This window comes from Ochotona curzoniae, unplaced genomic scaffold, assembly GCF_017591425.1.
Source record: "Ochotona curzoniae isolate NIBS_2020 unplaced genomic scaffold, NIBS_Ocur_1.0 scaffold_2453, whole genome shotgun sequence".
NCBI classification, from domain to species: domain Eukaryota; kingdom Metazoa; phylum Chordata; class Mammalia; order Lagomorpha; family Ochotonidae; genus Ochotona; species Ochotona curzoniae.
Window position 1 is genome coordinate 31425167 of NW_024467094.1, and position 27432 is coordinate 31452598.

Genomic DNA, 27432 nt, shown 5'->3' on the forward strand with positions numbered 1-27432 from the left:
TAAGAAAGGAGAAGCAGAAAAATCATTGAGCTATCTGTTTTTGGACTAAAGCCTTGCCTTGGAGCTATTCAGAAAGATGAGGAGACAGGAGGTGATTTCTTCACTCGTGTCCTTGAGTTTTCTCTGTTCGGAAGACGCCTTGTTGATCCAAACATGGCTCATTTGATCTTCACCTCGGAAATACTGCTCACTTGGGATGAGACGACTTTGCCATCCACCACCTCCTCTATGATGGTCTTGGTCACTCTCGTCTTGTTGGGATCTGGAAAGCACAGGATCCCAGTGTCAGTCTGAAGACTATGAGACACGGAGCAAAGAAATGCAGTTGCACTCACTGGGCATGCTCTCTCTGGGGAAGAGCTTAGCTTGCAAGCCACAGTGTGTGCTCTTCAGATGGCAAGCCAAGCACGCCTTTCCCTTTAGATTACGAAATCATCATTGCTATTGAAAAGTGATCTACCTCTTCCTTGGCCAGAATTTTCAGAGCTTGAGTCCCTGGATCCTAGGTTTCTATAATCAGAGCCAGAACTGCAGGGAGAGAGAGAAAAAAAAATCGTGTTTCTTTTTGCGGTTTGCAAGGTTGGTAGAAATCAGCCACACTGGGGCTTTATCACGATGGAACTTTAATTCCTTTCAATTAGATTGTGTCTGTAGCTTTATAACTTGGTAAACACCCTGTCCTGACCACATGCCCACCCCACCCCACCCCCTGTCCCAGACCACTTAGGATTCATAGAATAGATTCCTTGGTGCTTGTGGCTTTGATTTACCGTGTCTCTCCATCAAGCAGGCGGCGGTAGGTCTCGATTTCCACCTCCAGGCGCGTCTTGATGTCCAGCAAGCACTCATACTCCGCGTTCTGGCTTTCCGTCTCCACCCGGATCTGGCAGAGCCGTTCCTCCAGGCTGCTGATCTGCCTCTGAACGGCTGACAGCTGAGCCACGTAGCCAGCCTCTGTGTCGGCCAGTGTTCCTTCCAGTGAGCTTTTCTAAAGAAAAAGCAAGCAAATCAAATCATGATAAAAAATAAGCCACTGGGTGATTTAGAAAAATATTTGTGTGGGATACTAGGGGCATACCTTTACCAAGCTGCCATCTGTATTGTTCATTTCCTGGGATGACTTTTTAAACTGGATCTAACTATAGAAATAGCATGCAATATCTTTCACTTTCTAGAGTCACAATTGTAGCTCTCCTTAACACTGCTTTTACTATACCCACCTAGCGAGCGGCTTGGCTAAGACAGGCAGCTGTTTTTTGCAGTCCCTGCTGGAGGGCTTGATAAGTCATTTGCACATACCATGGCCAGCTGGGACTGAAGCTCAATGTCCAGGGCTTGCAGTGTACGTTTGAGTTCAGCTATCTCATTCCTGGCGGAACTGGCCGCTCCAGCATCTGTGGAGATCTGTGCTTGTAGGGACGCGCTCTGGATAAAGACAAGATGCAGCTGTTGTAGTGTGGAGACAGGGGCAGATGTGGCTCACAGACTGATGGCTGCAAGCTTGGGTGCTCAGTGAGGTGGGCTACCTGCTTATTGAACTGCTCCTCCGCTTCGCGACGGTTCTGCTCAGCCAGCTCTTCATACTGTGCCCGCATGTCATTCAGCAAAGCCGTCAGGTCGGTTCTCGGGGCAGCCTTCATTTCTACATTCACGTCTCCTCCAGAGCTGGTTGAGATGTTCCTCATTTCCTAGTACAAATGGAAGAGTGATGAACTTGGGACAGCCATGGCTTTCTATAATGTGCACCACTAATGACAAGTTGCTGCAAGGATGTTAGATTCAAATACAATGTGCTCTCATTTTGCCTTTGTCTGGTCATGGGAAGTGGAGCATTGATTTAGATAAAGTCAGGTATATTGGATTTCTGCAGAAGGGCTATGGAGGGGAGGGCACCCAGCAGGTCAGAGCTGTTCCCTGTGGCACGTGCTCCCACCTCCTCGTGGTTCTTCTTGAGCAAGGCCAGCTCCTCAGTGAGACTCTCTGCCTGCATCTCCAGGTCCGAGCGGCCCAAGGTCAGTTCGCCCAGGACTTGGCGAAGTCCGGTGATGTCGGCTTCCACGCTCTGTCGGACAAACAGCTCGTTCTCATGCCTGCAAGGGGTGGCAGTGAAGGAGTTTGATTAGCCATCCTGGTTGCTGTTTGTCAGCTCCTTCTTCCATTTTCTCTCTGACTCTTTTGATAAATGAAGGTAAATGGGTTTTCTTTTAGAGACTTTTCCCCTCTAAAGAAAAATGTAAGTCAGGTGCTAATTCTAATCAAGTCCAAGAGTTGTTTTAAAACCACATTAAAATTGCGTTTGAAAGATTGATTGATTGGTACAATGAGCTCCCCAGCCCATAGTGCATTCTCCTAATGCTGCCAACAGTTAGAGGGCGGAAGCAGTGGTCACAGGGCTGAAGGCAGGAATGAGGCACTCAACCCAGGTCTCCCACGTGGGGGTCAGGAGCCCAGCTATTTGAGTCATCACTACTGCCTCCAGGATCTGCATGGATGAGAAGCAGGACTCGGCAGTGGAGCCAGGAATTGAACCCACATCCTCTGATATAGGCATGAGTGTCTTCATCTGCTAGGCCAAATACCCGCTTCAGTGTCTAATAATTTATAAAACAAAATTCACATTCTTGATTTGGTTCTTTTCTTCCTTTTCTTCCTCTTCACTTTCTCCATCTTCTGTCTCCTCCTCCTCTTTTTTCTTGTGCAATGATAGTTTCTAAATTTCACTATCAGGACTATTTGTGAATTTAGGTCATTATATCCAGAAATTTTTTTTTAAAGAAAATTCATTTGGGTCTGGCGTTATAACCTAATGGCTAAACCCTCACTTTGTGTGTGCTGGGATCCCAAATGGGTGAGGGTTTGTGTCCTGGCTGCTCCACTTCCCATCCTGCTCTCTGCTTTGTGGCCTAGGAAAGTAGTCGAGGATGGCCCAAGGCCTTGGGACCCTGTACCCATGTGGGAGACTTGGAAGAATTTCCTGCTCCTGGCTTCAGATCAGCTCAATTCTAGCCATTGGCGACCACTTGGGGAGTGAATCAGCAGATGGAAGATCTTTGTCTCTCCTTCTAAGTCTACCTTTCCAATAAAAAGAAAGAAAATTCATTCAATTTAATTTTTGAAACACTTGTTTTTGAGTCTTCCTGCTGCTTACTTCAGTCTGAAGTCATCAGCAGCCAGTTTGGCATTGTCAACCTGCAGAATCCTCGCAGCATTTTCAGCAGTGGTGTTGGCAATCTAGAAAATATGTAGACAGCAGTTTTTAGTGTGTCTGTAGGCCTACTTCTGAGGGTAGGCACCCTTTGTTTATTAGCTATTGAGGGTGATTTGTTTTGCAAGCTTCCTTAGTCATGCCATTTGTATTTCTCTGCAAAAAGGGAAGAGATTGAATGCTTCTTGGATCAGATGTTGAACATTGTTTTACAGACCGCAGCCCTCCGTGGATCACTGCTGCTTCAGAAGATCAGTCATTTCTTATACTCTCAGAACAAAACAGTGGAAAAAATAGATTTCCATACTAGGATAGTCTTTAAAATACATTTTCTATATGACGATAGCTAAATATTTTAGATTCTACTCTATTCCCACACAATATCTGCATTGGATTTTCTAGGAGTAGTTCTTTAGACTACTTGAACTGAAGACACTGATACACATCATCATGATGGAATAGTTAGAGTTAATATCCCTCACTGTCATATGTACATTATTCAGCTGCCTGACATTGTGGACAATTTACCCTTAGGTAGAAATATTCAATCTGAGATGAAAACAGGAAATATATATAGTTGGAGATCACACAGAAATACCATAATTAAGATGGTTTGTTTTGACATCACTAAGAGCAAGTATTTCATAAATTCTTCCACTTCCATTTTCATTATGATAGATGATCTGAATAAACATAAAAGGCACGTAATGGAAACTGTCATGGATCTTGGCTTACCTGGCTCCTGAGCTCCTCAATCACTGGATAGTATTTGCTGTAATCTCTTCCAGATTCGCCATCTCTGGACCCAGGTCCAAACTTGTCATACCACTGCTTGATTTTGCTCTCCAGATCAGTGTTGGCCTCCTCCAGGGCTCTGACCTTGTTCAGGTAGTTGGCCAGGCGATCATTGAGGTTCTGCATGGTTTCCTTTTCACCTCCAGAGAGAAGCCCCCCATGGCCAACACCACCTGCCATGCCGCCACCGTAGCTATAGAAGTCTGCTCCAGCACCGCCACCAAATCCAGAGTCCCCACTAGAGCCAGCTCTGCAACCCGAGGCTCCTCCTAAACTGCTTCCACCAATGCCCCCTCCAAAGCCAGCACTAGACCTTACACCCGGGCCACAGCTGCTGGCTCCCCCTTGCAGGCCCTGGGCGGAGCTGCCCCCCAGACCACAGCGGCTTCCATGTCTGCTGCCTGCAGCCCCAGAAGAAGAGATGCGAGATGAGGAAGGCATGAAGCTGTGGCTGAGCTTGAACTGGTTGAAGGGAATCCGAGGTCGATGGTGGACAGTGTGTTCAAGGCTGCCTGCCTGACCCATATATACCCAAGTCTGAGGGTGTTTCTTGTCTCCATTGCCTCTTAATCCCGGTCACAGTTTTGCAAATCTGTAATTGGATCATTTCTTTCTGGTGAACTCACACACTGGTGGCTTCTTTTTTGAAGCTGGGTCAGAGCCTGGAGGCATTCATCATATCAGGAAGAAAAGAAAAAATAACCAAAAACAACAAGGTGGAGCAAAGGGGGAAAAAAAATTCTGAATTAGAGTTTTAATCTTCCAGGGGTTTTGATGGCTGATAATTGTTTCCTGCAAGAATACTTCTTTTGAATTTGCTTCTTGATTACCCAACTTTGGGGAATATCCTCACATTATCAAATGTAATTAAAATGTTTAAAGTGAGGAGGATGAAAACTTTCCCATTAAACATGTAACTTTTTGTTTGTATTGTTCCCAAATGTGGATGTCAGCTTCCCAACAGCAGGAATTTCAGGTCTAAGGCAACTTCCTTTTCTTAGGTGGCTTGAATCAGCTTATTTCTTTGGTAGTTGATGGTCATTGCATTTGTTTATTCCTTTCTTTGTATTTAGGGAAGATCAAATCATATACTTTCACTATGGATAAGAAAAATGTAAATGAATCCTAATCTATGTGAATATTATGAAAGCCTGTTTTCAAGGCAGGTCTACTCGAGGGCTGATCAGAATTCAATTGTAACTGCAGGGATACCTCAAGTCTACTTCCTTTCTGATTGAATTGTGTGATAGAACAATGGGAATTCTTTAGGATCAAACCTCAAGAGAGATTGTGCTGCCTGTGCCTTGAAGACCAGGAGAGAGAGAGAGAGAGAGAGAGAGAGAGAGAAAGTGAGATCTTCCGTTTGCTGGTTTAGTCCCCAGACATCACATCTGAATGAGGAGCCTGGAACACTCAGGATCCATCCTGGATCTCCCATGTGGGTTTGAGTACGGGAATTGTCTATTGCTGCCTGCCGGGATGCACCTCAGCCAACAGCTGGATTGGAAGTGGAGGCAGGACTGGAATTCAGGCCTTTGATGTGGGATGCTGGTGGGACAGGCTGATGCTGGCTTTCATGTTAAAGCTGAAAAACAGCTTTGCCTAAAAAGCAGGATTGGAACAAACCTCTGATGTCTCTGTGCCTGGAGTCATCTTACAGACGTAGAGATCTGAACTCCTCTTCCTGCCCCTCACGCTTGGTTCTGTTTTTCTGTTTTGGTTTAAACGATATTGAGAAAAGATGACCTGTGGCTACTTCTGATCACTCATGTTATGATGGAGGTTGTTTTTTAGATCCTCAATTCAGGAGCACTCCCAGTGCAATTTTGACTTTGTGTCTTTTTGTATTATAGATGGCTGCCTTTCATCTCTGCTAATAGGTTCTCTGCTTGCAAAGTATCCTTTTAAAAGGCAAATACTGTATGATTCCACTTACCTCAGCTGTGTAGTCAGCACACAGACAGAAGGTAGTGTGGTGGTTGCCAGGGCTGTGGGTTGCGGGGATGGGGCGTTGTTCAGCGGGTGCCGAGTTTCAGTTTTGATGGATGAAAAGAGTCCTGGAGCCTAGTTGCATAACAATGTGAGTGTACTTAGCTGTATACCTAAAAAAATTACGATGGTAAATTTTGTGTTGTGTGTATTTTACCGCAATTTTTTAAAAAGTGCCTTCAAAAAAAGTGTGGATACTTGTCCAAATAGTTCTTGTTCTCTTTAGTTTTATGTTTTTAAAAACTGGCTTTTGTTTATTGAGGCCTTTCTTCCCTTTTTTGGCAGTCTGTTAGACTACGTGCCGAGCTTTGATCTTAGCATTCAACCATTCGTTGTCTAATGTTCAACCTTCCTTCGTTTCCCAACCGTCTTTGGAAGTAAGCCGTGATTCCTTTTACTATGTAGCTATTTAGGTGATTAACTTTTATGCTACTCCTGTGTGTTTTCACAGTGATGTGTTATTGCTGCCTTTCATATTCAGGGTGACAACTTCCAAAAGATACAGGTGTTTAAAAAATGCTTAAATTATTTGGTGGGGGAATAATTTCATTGTCCCCTTCTAAGGTAGGTTGAAAAAATGCACCAGATATAATGTGTAGGATATTTTGCTGGGAGACCTCTGCCCATGACTGTAAGACCAAAGGAGATCCAGGGCTAACAATGAAAAAATATACATATGAGGAGTGGTGTTACATATGAGGAAGGTGGGAGGAAGTTAAATGATGAAGTGTAGCCTTTTTACTTCTGTAAAATCTGGAATTTGGTTAAAAGAAGCTAAGTGAGAAGAAATCTGCTGAAGCTTATGAACCTAAGAGCATGGGTGAAAAGAGTTTGAATTTGAAGGAAAGAAGGAGGTAAGACAAAGCTTTAACAGAGTCTTTGGTTTCTGAACTTTGCCAAGAGTATTCATGGAATTTTTTGGGTTGTTCTTGGAGCTGCGGGAGTTTTCACGGCAGCGGTAGCCTTGTTCGCTTGTGCTTTGGAATTGTTGACCATTTGGGTCTCAACTGAGAAAGTTTGTGATGACTCAGGTGGTCTGTCTTCTTTCATGTCGTTTAGCTGTCTTCTTATAATTTATAAGGCTGGTGTAGGTCTCTTTGTTCTGTAAATTCAGCTTCAAAATAAAGTTCTTAGGGTGGGTGTCTAGCACAGTGCTTGCTCACATCCCATATCCCAATGCCTGGCTTCAAGGTTTCATTGTGTTTTGGATTCCAGCTTCCTGCTAATGCAGCCCCTGGGAGGCAGCAGGTGATGGCCCAAGTACTTGGGTCCTTGCCAATGAGTTCTAGGTTCCGAGTTTCAATATGGCCAAGCTCTGGCTGTTGAGGACATTTGGAAAGTGAACCAGTGCATGGAGGAACTCTTTCTCTGTCTTTTTTGCTTTTCAAATAAATACAATAATGAATAAAAATAAAAGTAACCAAACCGAAATTCTCCTGATATGCTTCTCTGACTCTTAGGAGCTGACTGATGAGAAGGGCATGCCATGAAGAAAGCAACCGTGACTGCCTACGATTCTTTGTGTTGTGAGTCAGTGTGTACACAGATAAACCCAGAGCATTGACTTCCCCTGGTTAGTATTGTCTTAAAGTGTGTTTTCATGCTTGCTTTCTGTTGTGCTTGTGTGACTTTCCATTTACAAGGTGGCTCTATCAGCATAATTTTATCTATGATTGGCAAAAATGGATTAAAGGATTGTGACTGCACATTTAAATCTACTTCTGTTCTTGCCTGAATGTGAAGGTTCTTACTTTACTAAAGTTTACTTTAGTACTCAGTCTCCATATTTGAAATCATGACTTGCCAAAGGTCACAAATCTGTTCTTGATAATTCGTTCCTCTCTGAAATGAAAGCTTCCAGTCTGGAGAGGTGTCCATGAAATGGGATGTTCAGAGGTGCCAGCTTCCGTCCGTGCCTGGTGTCCAGGATTTGCTTACCAGCTGATCCTTCAGAGAAGTGTACTAAATCCCTGGCGTCTGGGCTTCTGGTTCGGTATTCTGTGAGTAGTCTCTGCAGTATCTGACAATTGGAGGTGGACATTAACTATCCCTCGAATGAAGGAAAGACAGCGAGGCTTGGTTTGCTTCAGGCACAACCTGAGTCCTTGGTCACTCTCGTCCCTTACTAGATGTTCTGCTTGTTGAATATTTGCTCTGCACCTTCTGGTATTAGGCAGTAAGAGAGAGCAGGAGTTGTTTGAGGACAGGGAAGGGAGGGTCTGCAAGCATCCTGTGTGGAGAATCCTTGTTGAGGTTGGCATTCTGATGGTGGTGACCTCCAGGCACAACTACTAGAAAGAAAAAACGTTCTGCAATTAATATTTCCTCCGCAGGACCTGACACTATCATTCAATGGATTTCAGTCCTGTACAAATGACAGAGCCAGCTGCATGTGAAAATAAAGCAGAAACCCATGAATTTTGCAACTGTTTCTCTTCCTACACTCTCTCTGTCTTCCCTCCCCCTCATCCTTTGGCCAGGTCAAAGTTAGGAACCCAGAACTTCATCCAGGTCTCTCAATGCAGGTGGCTGGGATACAGGCACTTGAGCCATTATCTGTGCCTCCCAGAATGCACATTTGCAGGAAGGTGGATTGAGAGCAGAGTATCTGGAACTTGAACCAGGTTCTCTAACATGGGATGTGTGTAGTCCATGCTGATGATGGATGCTATTGCTATGATTGCCCAAATGGATCTCGATTTCTTTTATTTCTGATTGAATCTTTACTATTTCCTTTCCTCTACTAATTTGGGGCTTAGTTTGTTCTTTATGTAAAGATTTATGTGAAAGGCAGAGAGAAGGAGAGAAAAGGAGGAATGAAAGAGAGAGAAGAGAGATAGGTCTACCATCTACTTCCATCTGCTGGCTCACTCCTCATATGCCACAGTAGCTGGGGCTGGGCCAGGCTGATCCCTGGAGCCCAGCACTCCATATGCATCTCCTCACTCCTGGGCACTGGGACTCAGGTACTTGAGCCAGTGTCATCTGCTGCCCCTCAGGTGTATTAGCATGAAGCTGGATCATAAGAGGAGATTTAAAGCTCAAACCTGGGCCCTCCAAGGTAAGAGACAGGTGTCCCAAATGGTGGCTTAATCATGGTACTGGAGCTCACCCTTGTGAGCTTATTATTATTTTTATTGCTTCACAGTTTTCATCCTGAAGTGTGTGTGTGTGTGTGTGTGTGTGTGTGTGTGTGTGTGTGTGTGTGTGTGTGTGTTTGACATAGTAGCTTTATGGTCTTAGAGGATTCTGCCTTTGACTGTGTACTGCTTTGTACCAGTGAGTTTTATATATTCAGACATTTCGGTGTTACTCATTAGAGAAAGAGAGAGAGAGAGAGAGAGAAAGAGAGATTAGCTGATTTTATACACACTGATTCACTCTCCAAATGACCACAATGGCCGGAGCTGGACCAAGTTGAAGCCAGGAATCAGGAATTCCTTCCAGGTCTCCCATATGAGCAGTAGGGTCACACAGGCGTTGGCCATATTCTGCTGCTTTCCCAAGTGTATTCATATAGAGCTGGATTGGAACTGGATCAGCCAGGACCTGAATGAGTACTTAAATGAGATTCCAAGTTATAGGCAGTGGCTTCATGTGCTATGCCACAAAGTCTGCCCCATCTATGATTTTTGACACTTTGACTATAATGTCTTAGAGATAATCTTAATTGACTGAAGATCTTTGATCTTCTTGCACCTGGATATTTATGTCTTTTTCTAGGTTTGGAAAGTTTTCTGTTTTAATTTTTTAATTAAGCTTTCTACTCCTTTATCTTTCTTTTCCCCTTTTTGAGCCTCTGTGACTCAAACTTGCGTACTTCTGATCTTATCTCATACATCCTGAAGGCTTTCTTTATTCTTTTTCATTCTGTCTTTCTCCCTTGGCTATATGTACTCAAATTATCTTTTAAGTTTGCAGATTCTTTTTCTGTTTCATCTGTTCTCCTTTTGCTGTACTTTCTTGCATTTTTCATTTTATTCACTGGATTTTTCAATTCTGGAATTTCTATTTGGTTTCTTAAAATCTCTGTTAAGTTTCTCATCTGGCCATGTATTATTTTCCTCATTTCTTTGGATTGTCTCTATATTTTCTTGGTTTGAGAAGCCTTCCTAAAACAATTATTTTGAGCACTTTTATCAGACAGTTCACACATCTCTGTCTTTTTTTTTTGAGTCAGTCACTGGCACTTTGGTCTTTCTGGTGATGTCATGTTTCTCTGATTGTCCTTGGACCTTTTGGTCAAGCACCCATGTCTGTTCATTTGAAGTGGCAGATGCTTATTCTAGTCTTTGTAGACTAAGTTTGTCTGGGAACACCCCATCCATTTTCTTTAAATATTTATTTTATGTCTTTGAAATGCAGAGTTACAGAGATTGAGAGAGAGAATTTCCATCCACTGGTTTGCTCCCAAAATGGCTACAATGAACATGGCTGGGCTTGGATGGGCCAAGCAGAATCGGGAAGCCAGGAGCTAAGAGCCAGGTACTTCATTTGAGTCTCCCACTTGGGTTCACGGGCCCAAGCACTTGCCATCCTCTTCTGCTTTTCTAGGCACATTAATACGGAGCTGGATTGGAAGTGTAGCAGCTGGGACTCAAAACAGTGTCCATGTAGGATACCAGCATTGCAGGCTTTGACTTAGCCCATTACACTACAATACCGGTCCTACTGGGGAAGCCCTTCTAATCAGGACAAGTCAACCTGTCCAGAGATTCTGGGGAGGATGTTTGGTATAGTCCCTACTCCCAGGACTTCTGTAGCTGTTGCAGTGCTTGTGGGGGTCATCCTCAGTCTGGAACCACTGTGGTTGGTATAGTGCTGGGCTGGAATCCCATGGCCACTCTGGCTGGCAGAATGCTGGTGGATGTCTGAAGTCCAGTGATTACTGAGACCTACTTACTACTGAGATATGTCTGAGACTTAAGGCCTCTCTCTGCAACTGCCTAGTGGTGGTATGAACTGTAGACACAATCTGTCTGCAGCAAATATGACTTCTGGTTTTGTGCTGGAGCGTGTCTGGAGACTCAGCTTGCAGGACCTAGCCCAGTGATGAGGCCATGGAAATCTGCTAGGTACTCGGATTACTGTGGCAGGCCAGCATAAGGGTTCAAGGTGAAGTCCTATATTTTCCTCTCTGTTTCCCCAACATGATTGATATCTCTGTGTGATGATGTCTGGAGCTGAAGCAAGGGTGAGACAGACAATGTGCAACTGTCCTTTCACTCATTTCCATGTTATATTTTCTTCTCAAGTTTTGGGTAGGTGTTGCAGTCCTACCTTGTTTCCTCAGCACTTAGGGAGTTATTTTTGTGTTTAAATAATTGCTCAAACTAATGGTTCTGTGTTGGGGTGGTGAAGGTATGGTTGCTGGAATGTGGGGTGGAGGGAGGGCTTCCTATTCTACCACCTTGCACTGTTCTCCATTCTTTCTCTTCATAGCTTCAGTTAATCAGATCTGTTTGAATGCTTCCTCTTCTCCATCAGCAAGGAGTGGGCTCATGTGTACAGTACATCTGTACTGATCCCAGGGCATGCTGGAAAAGAAGGGGTGCAGAGTTTACTCTTTAGGGACAGGACTGTTGAGAAACAATGGAAAAGTTTTGACCTTGGATGAGAAAGACTAAATAGGATGATAGCAATCTGAGCAGAGATGCCAAACCCAGATTTAGGTTGGGTTTAGGAGGATGGGTTGTAGGATTAAGATGCAGGAGAACAACCAACAGAATGACCAGAATTTGAGAGTGTGGAACAAGTGGAAAGACAACCAGATCCTTCCAGAAAGTGAGAAACAGAGAAAGACTCAACTCTGTTGTTGAAGTTGATGCTGTTGGTATTAGCATTGTTGGTGAGTTGTTGCTACTGTTATTGTTGGGTTGATGTTGTTGGTGTTGCTGGTAGACTGGTGGTGTTGGTGGGTTGGTTGGGAGAAAGGAGCAGGTCTCAGCAAGGAATCATTCTATTCCTCTGATGCTTGTCCCTGGAGGAAGACAGAAACCAGGTGCCAGATGAGCCCTGTGTGCTTCCTTTGAACCTGCCTTTGACCTACTGAGGGTAGGGTGGAGATAATGTCTCAGTAAAAGGGCTGAGAGATGATGCTCACATAGTCACCTCTGACCCATTCATTATAGGTAACAGGGTCACAGGTGTCCCCGGCAGTGCTACTGATGTGAGCAATCCCACAGTCAGGCCTGAAGTCTTTCCTGTTCTGTTCTTGCCATGCATGCAAATTTTACTGCCTTTTCAGGGTTGCCTCTCCTAGGACACTTCTTTTGCTCCATGTCAATCTTTAATTCACTATCATCTTCTCTGCCCCCACACATTTTCTTCCTTACTGCTTTTTTCATTTTTACTAGACTACTTATCATTTGCTTATTCTTCATTTTTTTTCACAATGAGGAGAGTTTTCATTATAAAAACATTTAAACATACAGAAGGATTTTCTTTTTTTTTAAACGTATCTTTAAAAAATTTTTTTAAAGATTTATTTTATTTTTATTGCAAAGGCAAATATACAGAGAGGAGAGACAGAAAGGAAGATCTTCCATCTGATGATTTACTCCCCAAGCTGCTGCAACAGCTGGAGCAGAGCCAATCCGAAGCCAGGAACCTCTTCCAGGTCTTCCACGTGGGTGCAGGGTCCCAAAGCCTTGGGCCATCCTCGACTGCTTTCCCAGACCACAAGCAGGGAGCTGGATGGGAAGCGGGGCCGTCGGGATTAAAACCGGCAACCATATGGGATCCCGGCATGTGCAAGGTGAGGACCTTAACCATTACACCATCGCATCAGGCCAGTGAGAAGGATTATCTTTAGATATTTTTATGTTTCACAAATAGTACCTGTTTATTTTAGAAGTACTGGAAACACATGTGAAAATGTGTTACTACCCCCCAAATTGCCACTGGTAGTGGTTTGAATTTTTATGAGCATGTGTGTAGTATTTGCACAGTTTTTTTTTTTAAATAAAAGTGGATCATACTGCATATAGAGACTTGGAAATTCTGCTCTTCATTTATCAGTTGATAACTGATATTGTTTCCAGTCAGTGCATGGACCAGAATATTGTTAATGGATGTAAGATTGTTTGATAGACTGTAATGGCTTAGTTATTGATTTTTCATGGTTGGCTATTTTATCATGGCTAATGTTTCAGGATGCTAAACACAGCCAAGAGAAATAGGCGTATACTAATATTTGATTAGGTAAGGACAGATTCCTAGAAATGGAACTGCTGATTCTAAGAATGTGCTCTTTCTTCAAAGGCCTTTGAAATCTGTTGCTGAATTGCTCTTGTGAAGTTTTTACCAATTTGCACCTCATTCCCCCAGGGATTCATGCCTTTTCCTTACAGACCTGCTGCCATGCTAACATGGGTACTCACTTATTTTACCCAACTGAATTGCTTGACAGCACTTGTGTGTCATCTGTGCATTCGTCAGTGTGGTGATTGTTTCTTGCTTTCAGGTGGGAGATATGGCAGATGAGACAGCTGACAGCAGGTGGCACCAAATGCCGCTGCCACCTGTCTAAAATCAAGAGAGGCTCCTGGGGCTTGTAGAAATTGAAGAATGCGACAATTCTAGAAACTGGCAGTCAGCTTGGTTGGCTTGACCCATCTCAACCTTCCATTTCCCATCCTCTCCTACTCCAACCACTCCCACCTGCTCGTCACCTGCTCTATTTCCCCTCCCCAACCCAGCGGATAAGAACAGTAGTCTACCCTGTTTAAGTGCAAGAAGCAGAGTGGAAGGCGACAGCCTTATGGCTTTATGTCTAGATGGTCAGCAATGCCACAGGCACTTTTATTGCACCTGTCATATATGGCCATCTGAGGACTAGTGTTCCCTGTAGGTAAACCCATGGACAACTCTTAAAGTAAGAAACGACCACTGATGACTGGATACATGAAATACAGGAGTCATGAATGTAATGCAATTATGTGCAGTTGTTATAATAAACAAATTCAGGCAGAAGCATTGGCCTAGGACCCAAGGGTAGGGATGGTTGGTGGCACAGACCCGATGGAAAGTAGTCTGTGGCTCCTTGCAAGGTGTCAACATGGGACCCAGCACTCTAGTCCCAGGAAAATACATGTGTTTACAAAGACTTGGAGCCGAACATTTGTAGTAGCCTAAGTCTTAATAGCAAAAAGTGCAGAATCACCCAGGTGCTTATCATCTAGTGAATGGATAAAGTATAGACTTTCCAGCTTCCAGAATCTCATTTAGTAGTAACAGTGAATGACGTGCTGATCCATGCCCCAACACGGCTGATTACTGAACACAGTATGCTAAGTCAAAGTAGCCAGATACAGAGACCCGCATGTCCTATGACTCCACTGATGTGAACATCTGAAGCAGGTAAATCTGTGGGATTGAAGGTAGATCGCTGGCTGCCCAGAACATTGGGGAGCCTAGGGGGTGACTACTAGTGGAGAGGGATTTCCGTCTGAGGTGGTGGGAATCCCCCAGAACTGGCTATGATGATGGTTGCACAACTTGCTGAAGAGATTAGAAACCATTAAATCGTGCGCTTGAAATGGATGAATTGTACAGAGTGAGAGTTGTATCTCAACAAAACTGGCATGAAATGAGTCAGTGCAGAACAAAATGAGACTCAGGCAGCTGATTTGTAGAATGATCGAGAAGGAAAAGTACATGTTGTGTTTCAGAGCCACACCAACAAAGAGATTGTCAGAATCATGTAAATACGGAGGTGACGTGGAAGCCTTGTCTCCGCCAGCCTCTTGGGATGCTCTGCACACTTCCTGGGTTGTGGCACGGGTGCCAGTTTCTCATTCACCCTCCAGTTTGACACTAGAAACATCGCTGACTTGAGGCCATTTTCTGTTACTCTCGTGGTCTCTCTGTTTTTCCTTGAATCTAAAAAGGAAACAGGAAGAATTTTAGAGTTGGAAATAAAAAAATTGATTCACAAATCTTTAAAAAAATGTTATCGGGGCTGAGAAAAACAATGAGAATGCCAGAGGATATTCCTCACTTTTTTTGCTATTTGACATCTCAAATGCCTGTAACAGCTGGAACTGGGCCAGAGCCAACGCTGGGACATGAGGCTCAATCCAGGTCTCCCACACGGGCGGGAAGAGCCACTACCTGCTGCCTCCCAGATTCTGTATTAGCAGGAATCCATAGTCACAAGTCAGAGCCACGACCTGAATCCCTGAACTCTGCAATAAATGTACAGGCATCCTAACCTTTAGGCTAAATACTTGTCCCATCTCAATTTTTATTCTCTTGTTCAATTCACTGATTATTCATCAATTATTTACTATCATTTATCATTCTATTATTTCATTTACTTTTGCTTCTTCATTTTGTATTTTGCATGCCAGTCATCCATCAACTTTTATCAGTTATTCATTGAGCTTCTGTAAAAAGCATGCTGTTGGATCTGCTGTTGAAGAACATAAGTGAAATTTTTGTTGTACTTTGTGCAATCATGGTGAGTCTTCTCTTACATTTTTCATAGTGTTGAAGAAAGCATCAGAAAAACAATGCATCAGTTTTTTTTTTCCCCCTTGCTGAGAAGCAAGAGAAAGAGAGACAGAGGTCACGTGCTGCCTGGTCGTTGACCTAGATGAGAACTCTGCCTGCAGGTGGTGGGTTGCCCACAGCTGCCCTAGTTACAGACCCAGTTTCCATGGAGCTCAGGCCCAGAAGCTCCCCTTCCTGTCCCACACCTTCTGTCACAGTCACAGCCCCAGCCTGCACCCAGCAAGGGAACCCACACTCTCTTCTGAGTATTGCTACTGAGTTTTGTGTTGCTGCTAAAATCAGGACCTCATCTCTCATCTGGTGTCAAAGACTTTGTGCCACATCCTTAAGACCCAGTTACCCTAGTTCCTTTCTGTGATTGTAATGTTGTTTTACCCTCATGGAAGTGCTGAAGAGGAGAGCGCCCACGTTTCTGCCAGTGTGATGAACTTGGTGGGTGTGGGATGTTTGGGTCCTGCACATAGTGAAGGAAGGTTCAGCCTACACCCAGGTCTTGGCAGATAGCTCCTCCAACTGGAAATATCCTGCCCAAGAGGAATGCCTGTGTTTACCTTGGGTGCTGGACCCTATGAGAGAGCTCATGCTCAGTATGCGCTTTTACTGGGTTCCTCCCGCTTACACTCCATCACTTTAACTCTCCAAGGGGACTGGAGAGTAAGTAGTGCAGAGGAGTTGCATGAGTGCTGCATACTCAGCTGATTGCCCCTAAAGAAGCCCTGATGACCAAGGTTTTGAAATTTAAGACACACACACACTGATATAGATATAGATATAGATATAGATATAGATATAGATATAGATATAGATATAGATATAGATATAGATATATGTAGAGAGAATGTTCCAATCTATTGCTTCGTGCCTGCAGTTGCCAGGGAGCTGAAGCCCGGAGCTGGGAGATCAACCCAGATCTGCTGTGTGTGTTTCAGGAACCCAACCACCTGAGCTTTTATTCACTGTCCTTGTTTTCATAGAAAGCTGGAATCAGGAGCCAGAGCCACCCTGGGACTCAGGTGTTCCAATACAGGCATTTTAACAAGCGTCTTAATGGCTAGAGCAAGTGCCTGCCCCCTGGTTGCTTTGTATTTGCTGATTCTAATCCCTAATGCTATACTGTCTATACTGGCTAGGCTGTAACCGCGTGTAACTGGTTTGCTGAGTTTTGTGAGTCCTTCTAGTGAATCACTGGGACAGAGCATGGTCTTGGGGAACCCTTGCACCCTCATGGAATGGGCCTCAGAGGAAGGATATTTCCTTTCTCCCTTGTTCGGTGACACTTACAATCACCATGGCAACTCATGAGATGTGAGAGTATGGGTGACTCAGGGCCGGGTGTGGGGACTGTGGTGCCGCATGTGGGGACTGCTGTTGTGGGAGAAAACTGCATTTTTATTGGAGTGCTGCCTGAGTCCTGGCTACTAAAGTTCTGATCCAGCCTCCTGCTAATGCATCCTGCCACCCATGTGGGAGACCTAGTGGAGTTCCTGGCTTCTGGTTTTGGTCTAGCTACATTCTGTCTATTGCAGGCATTTGAGGAATGGGTCAGCAGGTAGAAGGTCTCTCTCATGCTTTCGATCACACTCAGCCGTTCAAGTAGATGAAAATAAATGAATACATATTTAAAAAAATTATACTGGACACAGTGGGTGGCTGGAAGTTCTGTATGGACTTTTATAGATGGAGTCTAAGGCACTGGAAGCATTTACATTAGTGTATGAACGTTAATTGACCTGTAAGCCAATGGGGACAGAGGAGCCTTGGTTATATGTCCTGGTTACTGCATCCTCTCAGTGCTGCGTGCAACCTTCTCTGCATCAAGCAGGGAGAAGCCCACCCAGAATCTCCTCTCTGTCTAAAAGCCACTTCCTGCCTTTGCTGCCAGCCCAAACATGTCACCTGCCTGGCAGGAATGTCTTGGCTCTGGTATTCCTGTAGGCATCACCATCCCAAAGAATAGGATTAGAGGCTGTGTTCGCTCCATTTGCTTTGTAGACTTGCCATTTTGGCAACACATTCCTTGGAATTAGGTCATATCCTTTAAATTCTCTTTAGCTTGCTGATTTGGTTAATTCACTTGCTTGAGCCCTGGGCTGAAGCTGGGAGGATTATTGCTCACTTTTAAGAGGGCTGATATGATGATCTCTCCCAGGGATGATTCTGATTGTCAGTTGTGTCATAGGGAAACTTGGGGCAGGCTCTAAGAGCTCTTGCATCTTTCAAGTTTTCTGATAACATGGAATTGACTTTTTAAAGATTTATTTATTATTTTGCTTGGAAAGACAGATCAACTTTACAGAGAGACAGAAAGATTGTCCATCTGCTGGTTTATGCCCCAAACGGCCACAGTGACCAGAGCTGATCTGATCCAGAGCCAGGAGCTTTACCCAGATCTACCATGATATACCCAAAAGGCGTCTAGGCAGAGGAGTGCCAAAGAATCAGATAATCGGTTAGGGCTGGGACTGATTCCATACCAGTGCCGAGACTCAAGGTTTCAGGCCATCCTCCATTGCTTTCCCAGGCTATAAGCAGAGAATTGGATGGAAAGTAGAGCAGCCAGGATATGAACTGAAGCACATGTAGGATCCAAGTGGTTGCAAGGTAGGGATTTAGCCACTAGGACTGTGGTGCGGGTATCAAGGCCACTTCTTACTCTATGTTGTGCTCCATGAGGTTAAGCACCAGCCATGGTGTATGTGTAAGCAGGTTAAGCTTCAGCTTACAGTTCCCACACCCCATTCCAGCATGCCAGTGTGGTCCTCCCACATGTGTGGTAGGAGTCCAAACACATAAGCCATCTCCCACTGCTTTCTCAGGCCATTAGCAGGGAGCATGGTCACAAATGGAGTAGCCTGGATATGACTGGCACTTGTATGGGATGCCGACACTGCAGACAGCAGCTTCACCTGAGCTGATCTGATATCAAGAGTCCAGGAGCTTCCTACGGGTCTCCCCATGTGGGTGTAGGATCCCTAAGTGTTGGACCATTCTCTACCGTTTTCCCAGGCCATAAACAGGAAACTGGATGGAAAGTGGAACAGCGTGGACATGACCTGGCACCTACATGTGATCACGGTGCTTGCAGGTTGAGGATTTAGCCATTGAGCCCAGACACAACATGGAATTAATTTTTACATCTTTATTTCTTCTTTATCATACCAGCTACCTTTACTGAAGGCTTCATATGAACCATCCCTCTCCAGAGTGCACAGACTTGGAATTTGTCAGCACAGCAGTCTCCTGAAGTAGGTGTTTTCATTAGTATCCCCATTTTATAGGCAAGGGCATTGAGGAACAGAGGAAATAACTTCTAGAATCCAGGACGTTCAAAGCCTATTCTCCTGGGCCATTCTCCACTGCTTTCCAAGGAGCATTAGCAGGAAATTATATTGAAAACATAGCAGCTAGAACTTGTGTGGAGCTCTGAGAAAGGATTCCAGCATTGATGTTGGTGGCTTCATCCACTGGGCCACAGCACCAGCCCCAAGAAGTTATTATTTTACTGGAAAGACTTGTAGCCAGACCTCTGTAACCCTTGTAGCTTTGTGTAAATGACGGCAGGAGTGCTTTGTTTCCTGGGCACTCTGACTGAGGAGGGGAGTGTGGGGCAGGGACCCCTGGGGACCCTTGCACCGGGCAGGATCCTTGCAAGCTTGGCAGGCAGTCTTTCCTAACAGGCTTCTCAGGTGCAAGCTGGGAGGGGCGCATGTGTCAGCATTTCTGGCCGACTGTCTCCACGCATCCTGAGGAGCCATGCTTGAGCAGGCTGCAGATCACAGCTCACTCACCTTTGTTGTTTATTTGTTTTGTTTTTTGAGGATTTATTTAATTGAAAGGCAGAATTACAGAAAGAGGGAAACACACACAGAGAGAGATTTCATTCCCTGCTCATTCCCCAAAATGCTCCAGGGTTGGGTTAGGAAGAATTCAGGAGCCAGGAGCTTCATCCAGGTCTCCCATGTGGGTACAGGGACTTGGGTCAAAGATGACTGTTTTCCAACATTCCCAGGGCACTCGCCCTTCTTAGCAGTTGGGCCATGTTACTACAGAATGGCTTCTTGTGACCATATGCATTATGGCCCAAAGTTTTGGCTACACAATTTTAGCAAAACTGGTATGGAATCAGTCCCAGCCCTAACCGATTATCTGATTCTTTGGCACTCCTCTGCCTAGACGCCTTTTGGGTATATCATGGGAATCATGGTATAGGCTGGAGCGAACTGAGCTTATATTGACACTTGGAAACTTTACTGACAAATTATTTAAATTCCTTCTGGCCATGAGATGCAGCTTTGAATCATTTTTGGTACAAGACTGGATCATGTCATGTTTTTGTTCAGAGGGTGTCACTTATTGTTGGTGAATCACCCCATTGCTGACAGGGAAACCTTTAGGGGATTTGAATTGTTTTGGGAGGCTTGAGTTGACCCCCTCTGTCCATTTCCTGAGAGTGGTTGGCCTTGTAAATCAAATTTTGAATAGCATTCGTTTGACCAGTGACATAGTCTGGCAGGTTTTTCTGGTTATTTCCTTCATTATTACCAATTTTTCCAATTTTTTGACAATTTTTTCTCATTCTTGTTTTAATTCATTAATTAATGCAGCAGCCAATAAAAAACTTTATATCCCTCAGATTCAATATCCATGCATGTATCAAGATAAGCAGTTAGAGAGCCTTCTGTAGCCTTAATGGGATGCAGAGCTTGCTGCCAATTAGCATTTGTATTCTTTTGGCTCTTGTGGGTCCCAGGGTAGTAATCAACAGATAAGCTTTCTGTCTCCTTCTTTCTGTTTTTCAAGTAAAATGAAAATAAATAAAAATAAAAGTAAAACAGAATGAGTATTTTTGAGTGCTTATCCCATAAGGGTAATTTAGAATGAGTTATTTATTATTATTATAATTTTAGTGTTTTTTTTTCATATGTTTAAGAGGGAGAGACTTTGCCCACTAAGTGACTCCACTAACACTTGTAACAGCCAGAGAAGGGCCAAAATGAAGCCAGGAGTTCAGAAACACTGTCTTGGTTTCCAATATGGATGGCAGGGCTCAAGTGCCTGAGCCATTATCAGCTGTTCCCAGGATGCATTGCTAGAAAGCTGCATGGGAGGCAGAGGTGATGGGACCCAGTCGGGCACTCTGACCTGGGACGCAGCTGTCCCAAGCAGTGACTTACACTTACCTTTCTGCCAACTTATTAATATTTATAATACTCATTTCTAAAAAGCACTTTTATTATTCCCATTTCTAGATGAAGAATCTGAGATGTATGTATTTTAGCTATTAGGAAGTATACCTTATTATATCAAGGTATGTCAAATTGGTGATTTAAGTCTCATTCTGAATTATTGGGAAAATGTCATGAAAATCTAGGAAGAGATCTATTAAGTATTTTTAAGGCTTAGTAGAAATAATACTTGGTACTTGCTTCTATATCTACACTATAAACATGAAGATTTTAGAGATAAGACAATAGCACACATAATAACTTGCCAAAGGAAGAAGCTTTATTGAATGTGAAGAATTAAATTTCTGTAGAGTAATCCAGTGGATCACAGTAATTGCATGTGATATTCTTCTAGATGAATGGGAAAATTTGATGAATTGATTTCCCAGAAAGAGGAAGGATCAGAAAGATAGAAAGAGGGATAGTTTTCTTGAAGTGCTCATTTTTCTAGAGATATACGAGGCCTTTTTTTCTTCCATGGGTGTCAGGCAGATGGTCTGTTGTGACTGACATTAATTGCTTGGAGATTTCTCCTCCAGTGAGTGGAGCCGGGTGGTAAGAATCTTGCTGCGTTGATCTACCTCTTCCAGAACTTTCTTCACCACAATGGCTTTTGTCGAATCTGAAAATTTAAATTGAAGAGGAAATTTTAGAGAGTTCATAGAAGATGAGTAAGAAATATCAGTGAAAAAAATCAGGATTTTTATGTATGATAAGCTATGCAATAAACACAAATATTTCGACTCAGTTTGGTGACTGTTGACCATGTTGGTTGGTTTATGCTGTACATATATGTCTAAATATTGCATTGGACCCCATAAAAGTGTGCAAGTATTATGTACTAATAAACATACACACAAAACCTGCCATTTTAAGGAACAAGAACTTGGTGACATGCTGCTTTATTTAAAATCCGCTCACACCTTTGAAATTGGACATCTAGCACATAGTTCTCATTGCAGTCTTTATTATATTGATTCTTACTAAGCCGTGGTAATAGTAAAAACAAAATGTGTATAGAAGTGTAAATATGGTATGCAATAGTGCATAGGATAGAATGACAACAAAATCCCATTATTATTACCTTTGATTTGATTTACCACATTTCCGGAGCCATAATCTTTAGACTTGTAACTCCCAGATTTACAAGCTCTGCAGAAAAAAAAACCCACAAAAAACAGTTAATGTGGTAACACAGAAGACGACAGTAAATCTTCAAATTCCAGCTGCACCACGAGGTTTTTCTTTAACTTTTCGAGGAGAGCTATTTAAAAGGCTGTGAAGTTGAATCTACTCTGCTTTGAATGAAGTAGGGATACTTTTTACTTTCCATGCCTTATACTCAGGTTCGTTACATTTTGATTTTGCAAGGTGTTGCTTATTTTCATCTGGGGAACAGAAAGTCGTGTTTAACTCTAGCATTCTGGGTAACAGGTGCTGTCACATTCACTCAGGTTCATTTTCCAACGATGGAAGTTTCAGGTACATTTCAGTCCAGTTCTCCCTCAGCATCTGCAGGAAATTGGCTCCAGGGCCCCCACGGGTACCTGATTCTATAGATGCCCAAGTCCTTTACATAAATGGCAGAGTAGTTGCATGCAACACATGCATGTCCTCTCATATATTACCACACCTACTCACAATACCCAAGACAATTAAATTACGTGCAAATAACTGTTATATCATATTGTTTAGGGAACAATGACAAGAAAAAGAGTCTGCATGTTCTGTTTTTTTTTGTCCCCCATGATCCTCTGTCTGAGCTGGCAGAAACTCCAGGTGCAGAGCACTCACTGCATGTTATGTCTTCCTGCAGATCATTTTGCCTACCCTTCATCTCCTCCGATGAGGAGGCAGTAGGTGTCAATTTCCTTCTCCAGGTGGACCTTGACGTCCAGGAGCTGCTCGTACTCGAGTTTCTGGCCCTCGGTCTCAGTGCGGACCTGGTGCAGCTGCTCCTCCAGGGCCCCGATCTGCGCCTGGATCTGTGCGAGCTGTGTGCAGTAGTTGCCCTCCGTCTCCGTCAGGGAGCACTCCAGCGAATGTTTCTGTCAGGGATCAAACAGAGAAGTTGAGGCACATATGTGGATAGCAAAAGTTTCTCTACTGTATGATTTTCTCCTCTTCACCTGTAGTCTTTTTTCGAGTTCACATCAACACCTAGTTGAGACAACTGAAACGCCTTAAAAAGGAGCAAAACTTTGCAGTACCATGAATGCAAAGACATTGGCACTGTTGCTAGGGCTGCAGTGTATGTAACTCTGCATAAAATGAAAAATTTATGAGTGGGGTAGGGTCGCAGACAGAGATCTCATTCGCTGGTTTGTTGAAAGCCAGAAGCTGGGAACTCACTCCTGGTCTCCCACGTGGGAGGCAGGAATCCGACCACTGGAGTCATCACTGCAGCCTGCCAAGGTCTGCATTAGGAGGAAAGCTGGAACCAGGAGCTGGAACTGGGATTTGCAGCCAGGTGCTTTGAGGTGTGACCCAGGCTTCTTAACCATCAGGCCAATAGAAGCAACCTGCATAGATTTCAGCTGGTAACGTAGGAGGCGGCAGGACATCCTTCTCTCCTTACCGTGGCCAGGAGAGACTGCAGCTCGATCTCCAGGGTCTGCAGGGTCCGTTTCATCTCCGTCAGCTCGTTGCGTGCTGAGGTCGTGGCGCCCACGTCCTCAGAGATCTGCTGCTGCAGCGATGCGCTCTGAGGAGACAAGGGCAGGGACGCGCGTCTCAGCGCCGGGACCATGCCTCACGTGCAGGAGGGCTATGCTCCGCGCTGGACCCACCTTCTCATTGAACCAGGCCTCGGCGTCTCTGCGGTTCTGCTCGGCCAGGGCTTCGTACTCGGAGCGCATGTTGTTCAGCAGCAAGGTGAGGTCCACGCCGGGGGCCGCGTTCATCTCCACGTTCACGTTGCCTCCAGCGGCGCACTGCAGAACTTGCATTTCCTAGAGGCAGACAGAGTTTGGTTCAGAAAGGCCGGAGTCAAACACAAAAATCTATCAATTTGACTATGAGAAGATTCCTAGAGCTCGCAGGGTTTTGTAGTGATCCCTGCCAGACACAGGTGGCATTTCCAGGACGGTGAGCTCACTATCTCACTGCTCTGTGTGATTTTTTTTTTTTTCCTGGGGAATTTTGATGCATGCGTCTAGAACTGCAATTCATAGGCTTTATTGCTGCTATCTCAGAACAAGCCTTGAAAATTTCTATTCCAAATCAAAGTTCTTCCGACACTGAAAGAGTGTGGTCTTGGCTCTTGGGAAAATTGCTTAATCTCTTTAAGTCTCCAGGCACTTAGCTGCAAGGTGAGGCATATTCAGAGCCCTTCCGTAGCGCGTGAGATAGAACTGAAAGATCTCAGAATCAGAATCAGTTCCACTGCCTGGTGTGGAAGTGCGGTTATTGGGACTGCCATCCTGCTCCTCACCGTCAGGCGGTGCTGAAAGCCGCTGGCTGGGAGGCGCGGCGCCTTGGCTCTCCGGTGCTGGCGGCAGGCAGCTTTGGAGGGGACTGTGCGAACTGCAACCCCATCAGGTCAGCTCGCAGACCCCGCGCCCCGCCAGTGGAGGGGTCCCTGTGCTGATGCCTGAGCCGTTTTTGCCAGACCGTTTCTGGTGAATCCCTGTGGCTGGTCCTGCCTCCCTGATGGATGGGATACCTTCTCCATCTCCAGATGGGGCGCTAGTGAATCCAGTCAGAGGTGGGGTGATGTGTTGGGGGACACAGACTTGCATGGATCTTGCTAAAAGGCTCTGAGAGCATCAAATGCTTTCAGTGTCAGCTTGGAGTGACTCCTTGGGGCTATCACCACACTTGAACCCAGACAGATGAATTCCATTTGAGTGATGATATTTACAAGACAAACTCAAAATGAATGAAGTAGAATTTTTTTAGCTTGATTCTTAAAGCATTTGCCTTGACTGTGGGAAAACATCAAGTTCAACTATTGTCTATAGCTGTTGTCTATATTCTCACAAACCAGGGTCTTTTTGTTTCTTAAACGTATCCAGTGAAATATTAAGTCTTTTTACTGTAATGTAAATTTAAAGTCTGACATTTCAAAAATTAAAAAGAGAATGGGAGGGAGGAGGGGAGCATCATTATATTCTTAGAGTTGTATCTACAAACCATATTGCATCTGTTAAAACCTAATTAAAAATGGAAAAAATAGAACTCTTAGGAAAAAAAAATCAAACTTGGGGATTTGCATTGTGGTACGAGTTAAATCACGTGATGCAACACTCGCAGGTCACAGCTGAGCGCTGATTTGAGTCCCTGCTGTTGTCTGGCTTCCGCTCATGTGCCCAGGAAGGCAGCAGAGGACGGGCCAGGTGCTTGCAGCCTGCCGCCCATGCAGCAGGTTGGAATGGGGTTTCTGGCTAGCGGCTTCAGCCTAGCTCAAACACAGCTGTGGTGGCCATTTGGTGGAATTGAACCAGTGGGTCTCTCTGCCTTGTGAATAAATGAATCTTTAAATAACATCAAGTCCATTTCCGAAGGTTAAAGCTTTGTCGTGCTTTGTTTAAGACGACAGTCTTGCAAACAATCCCCCCAAATCCAATTTGGAATCTAGCTTCTGTAGCAATCTTGCTGGAAGTATAGTGTTTACTTGAGTGTGTAAATTCTGACCTAAGAATCTAATTTCAATGTCATTCTTTTTATAACTAAATTTGCTAAGAATGTGTATTAGTGATACATAGGTACATTTAATGTGTGTGAAGCAGGGCTTTAAAGCTGGCATTGCTAGACAGAAACTTCCATCGAGGTTTCTCGGGATGTCTTTAAAAGATATTTGTTTGATTTCCTGAGCTGTAATCTTCTAAGTAGATCTCCTTATCTTAGCTATAATTACATAGTCAAACCTGGCTCTTAAAATCCTCACAGGTTTGGAAACCATGATTGCTTTTGTTCCCACGGGACCGACGAGCTAGCAAGCAAAAATCTGGCCAGATCATCTGACTATCTACATGGACGACTCAGCACTCAGGCCCAGGTGACTGTCAGCACCAAATTCTTCTGGGAGAGATCAAGTGTATGATCTCTGGCCTGGTGGCCCTTGTCTGCCATGGGATGGCCAAAGGCACAGGGTCTGCCCTTACCTCCTTGTGGTTCTTCTTGAGGTAGGTCATCTCCTCGCTGAGGGTTTCATACTGAATCTCCAGGTCAGTTCTGCACAGGGTGATCTCATCCAGGACCCTCCGCAGCCCGTTGACATCCGCCTCCACGCTCTGGTGCAGAGCCAGCTCATTTTCATACCTGCGAAAGAGCCAGCAGTTTGCCACATGGTTGGGAGACAGAACCTTGGCTTCCCTACCACCCCCGTCACCCCCAGTCAGCAAAAAATGCTTTGGCTTCTGAAGTGGCAGCTCTGGCTATAAGACAGTTCCCAAACTTATTGCCTATTAGTACTTATTTCTTCGCCATTATTATTGGCGATGTCTGGGTACCAGTTTCATAGCAGTTGATGCTGTAGAGTTTGTAATCAAAGTATAAAAAAGTAGGTCCACATTGCTTATTTTAAGTGTTCTGTAGTTTTGGAATAAGAGTCGATAATGTTTAATAGAGGGATGAAAAATACATTAGAATTAGTTGCTTATTCCACCAATCTTATTTTACTGGTTAGTTTTATTTGCCATGAATTCTCTGTGTGCTGTGAGTCTGCTTACTTGAGTCTGAAGTCGTCAGCCGTAAGCCGGGCATTGTCGATCTGCAGCACGGCATTGGCATTGCTGGTGGTGGCAGCGATGATCTGAAAACAGGGGTTAGACTTTTTGAAGGCAGCTTGTCACAGTGAGAAAAAAACCAAAAAACAAAAAAACCAAGAAACTCTTTTCTTGATCAATTAGCAAACAGAAAGCATCATGATTCATTCCATTACTAGATAGTCAATGACATTTGCATCATGGAATTTTCAATGGACTCTACTCCAAGCTTATTTCCAATGTTAAATAGAAAGTCCCTTGAAGAAATGATAAGTGATGAGGATAAAGGACAAAGTGTGTAGAATTCCATGTAAAGAAACCAGAGTGTATCAAGTGTTTGTGAAGGGTAGTTCCTTACCTGGGCTTTAAGGTCATCGATGATTGGGAGGTATCTGCTGTAGTCATGATCCAGACCACGGCAGGAACCAGGCCCATACTTCTCATACCAGCCCTTGATCTTCACCTCCAGCTCAGCGTTGGCCTCCTCTAGGGCTCGCACGTTGTCCAGGTAGGAGGCCAGGCGGTCGTTGAGGTTCTGCATGGTCACCTTCTCATTGCCTGAGAGGAGGCCACCCTCATTCAGGGCGAAGCTGGCACAGGAGCTGCCTGCCCCGGCATTTCCCCCCAGGGAGCTGCTGCCAAAGGCACAGGAGAAGCCGCTTCCAATTCCAGGGACGCCGCAAGTGTTGCTAGCCCCATAGCTGGCTGCCCCGCTTGAGAGCCTGAGCGATCCCGCACTGGGGCGGGTACCGGACCTCCTGGATCCGCTGGAAAGTCGCAGAGACATGGTATCAGGCAAGCGTTGTCACAGAAATGCTGTCTTGAGATTTTGGAGGGAGGACCTTCTCGTAACCACTGTATTGGTAGCCTTTTTATAGACATTCCCTGGAGTGTCTTGGATGAAATTCTGCCTACATGAAGTAAATATGCTTGCCATCCTCAGCAGGTTGGCATAATTGGATGATTTTTCCTAATTAGTAACTAACTCTGCTGG

At 44.4% G+C, this 27432-nt stretch overlaps 2 protein-coding genes across 2 annotated transcripts; both read right to left on the reverse strand.

Moving 5' to 3' along the window:
- Positions 1-158: 158 nt before the first annotated feature.
- KRT24 (keratin 24) lies at positions 159-4525 on the reverse strand. The gene is made up of 8 exons (XM_041001510.1): positions 3941-4525; positions 3149-3231; positions 1934-2090; positions 1527-1688; positions 1300-1425; positions 771-988; positions 461-528; positions 159-262 (listed from the first exon to the last, which is right to left on the reverse strand). Exons 1-8 carry the CDS (start codon positions 4523-4525, stop codon positions 159-161), a joined length of 1503 nt encoding a protein of 500 aa, XP_040857444.1.
- A 16717-nt stretch (positions 4526-21242) lies between these two features.
- Positions 21243-27243, reverse strand: KRT25 (keratin 25). Its single transcript, XM_041000950.1, has 8 exons — positions 26797-27243; positions 26403-26485; positions 25836-25992; positions 23520-23681; positions 23309-23434; positions 22561-22778; positions 21815-21882; positions 21243-21352 (listed from the first exon to the last, which is right to left on the reverse strand). Exons 1-8 carry the CDS (start codon positions 27223-27225, stop codon positions 21243-21245), a joined length of 1353 nt encoding a protein of 450 aa, XP_040856884.1. The 5' UTR covers positions 27226-27243.
- Positions 27244-27432: the final 189 nt, after the last annotated feature.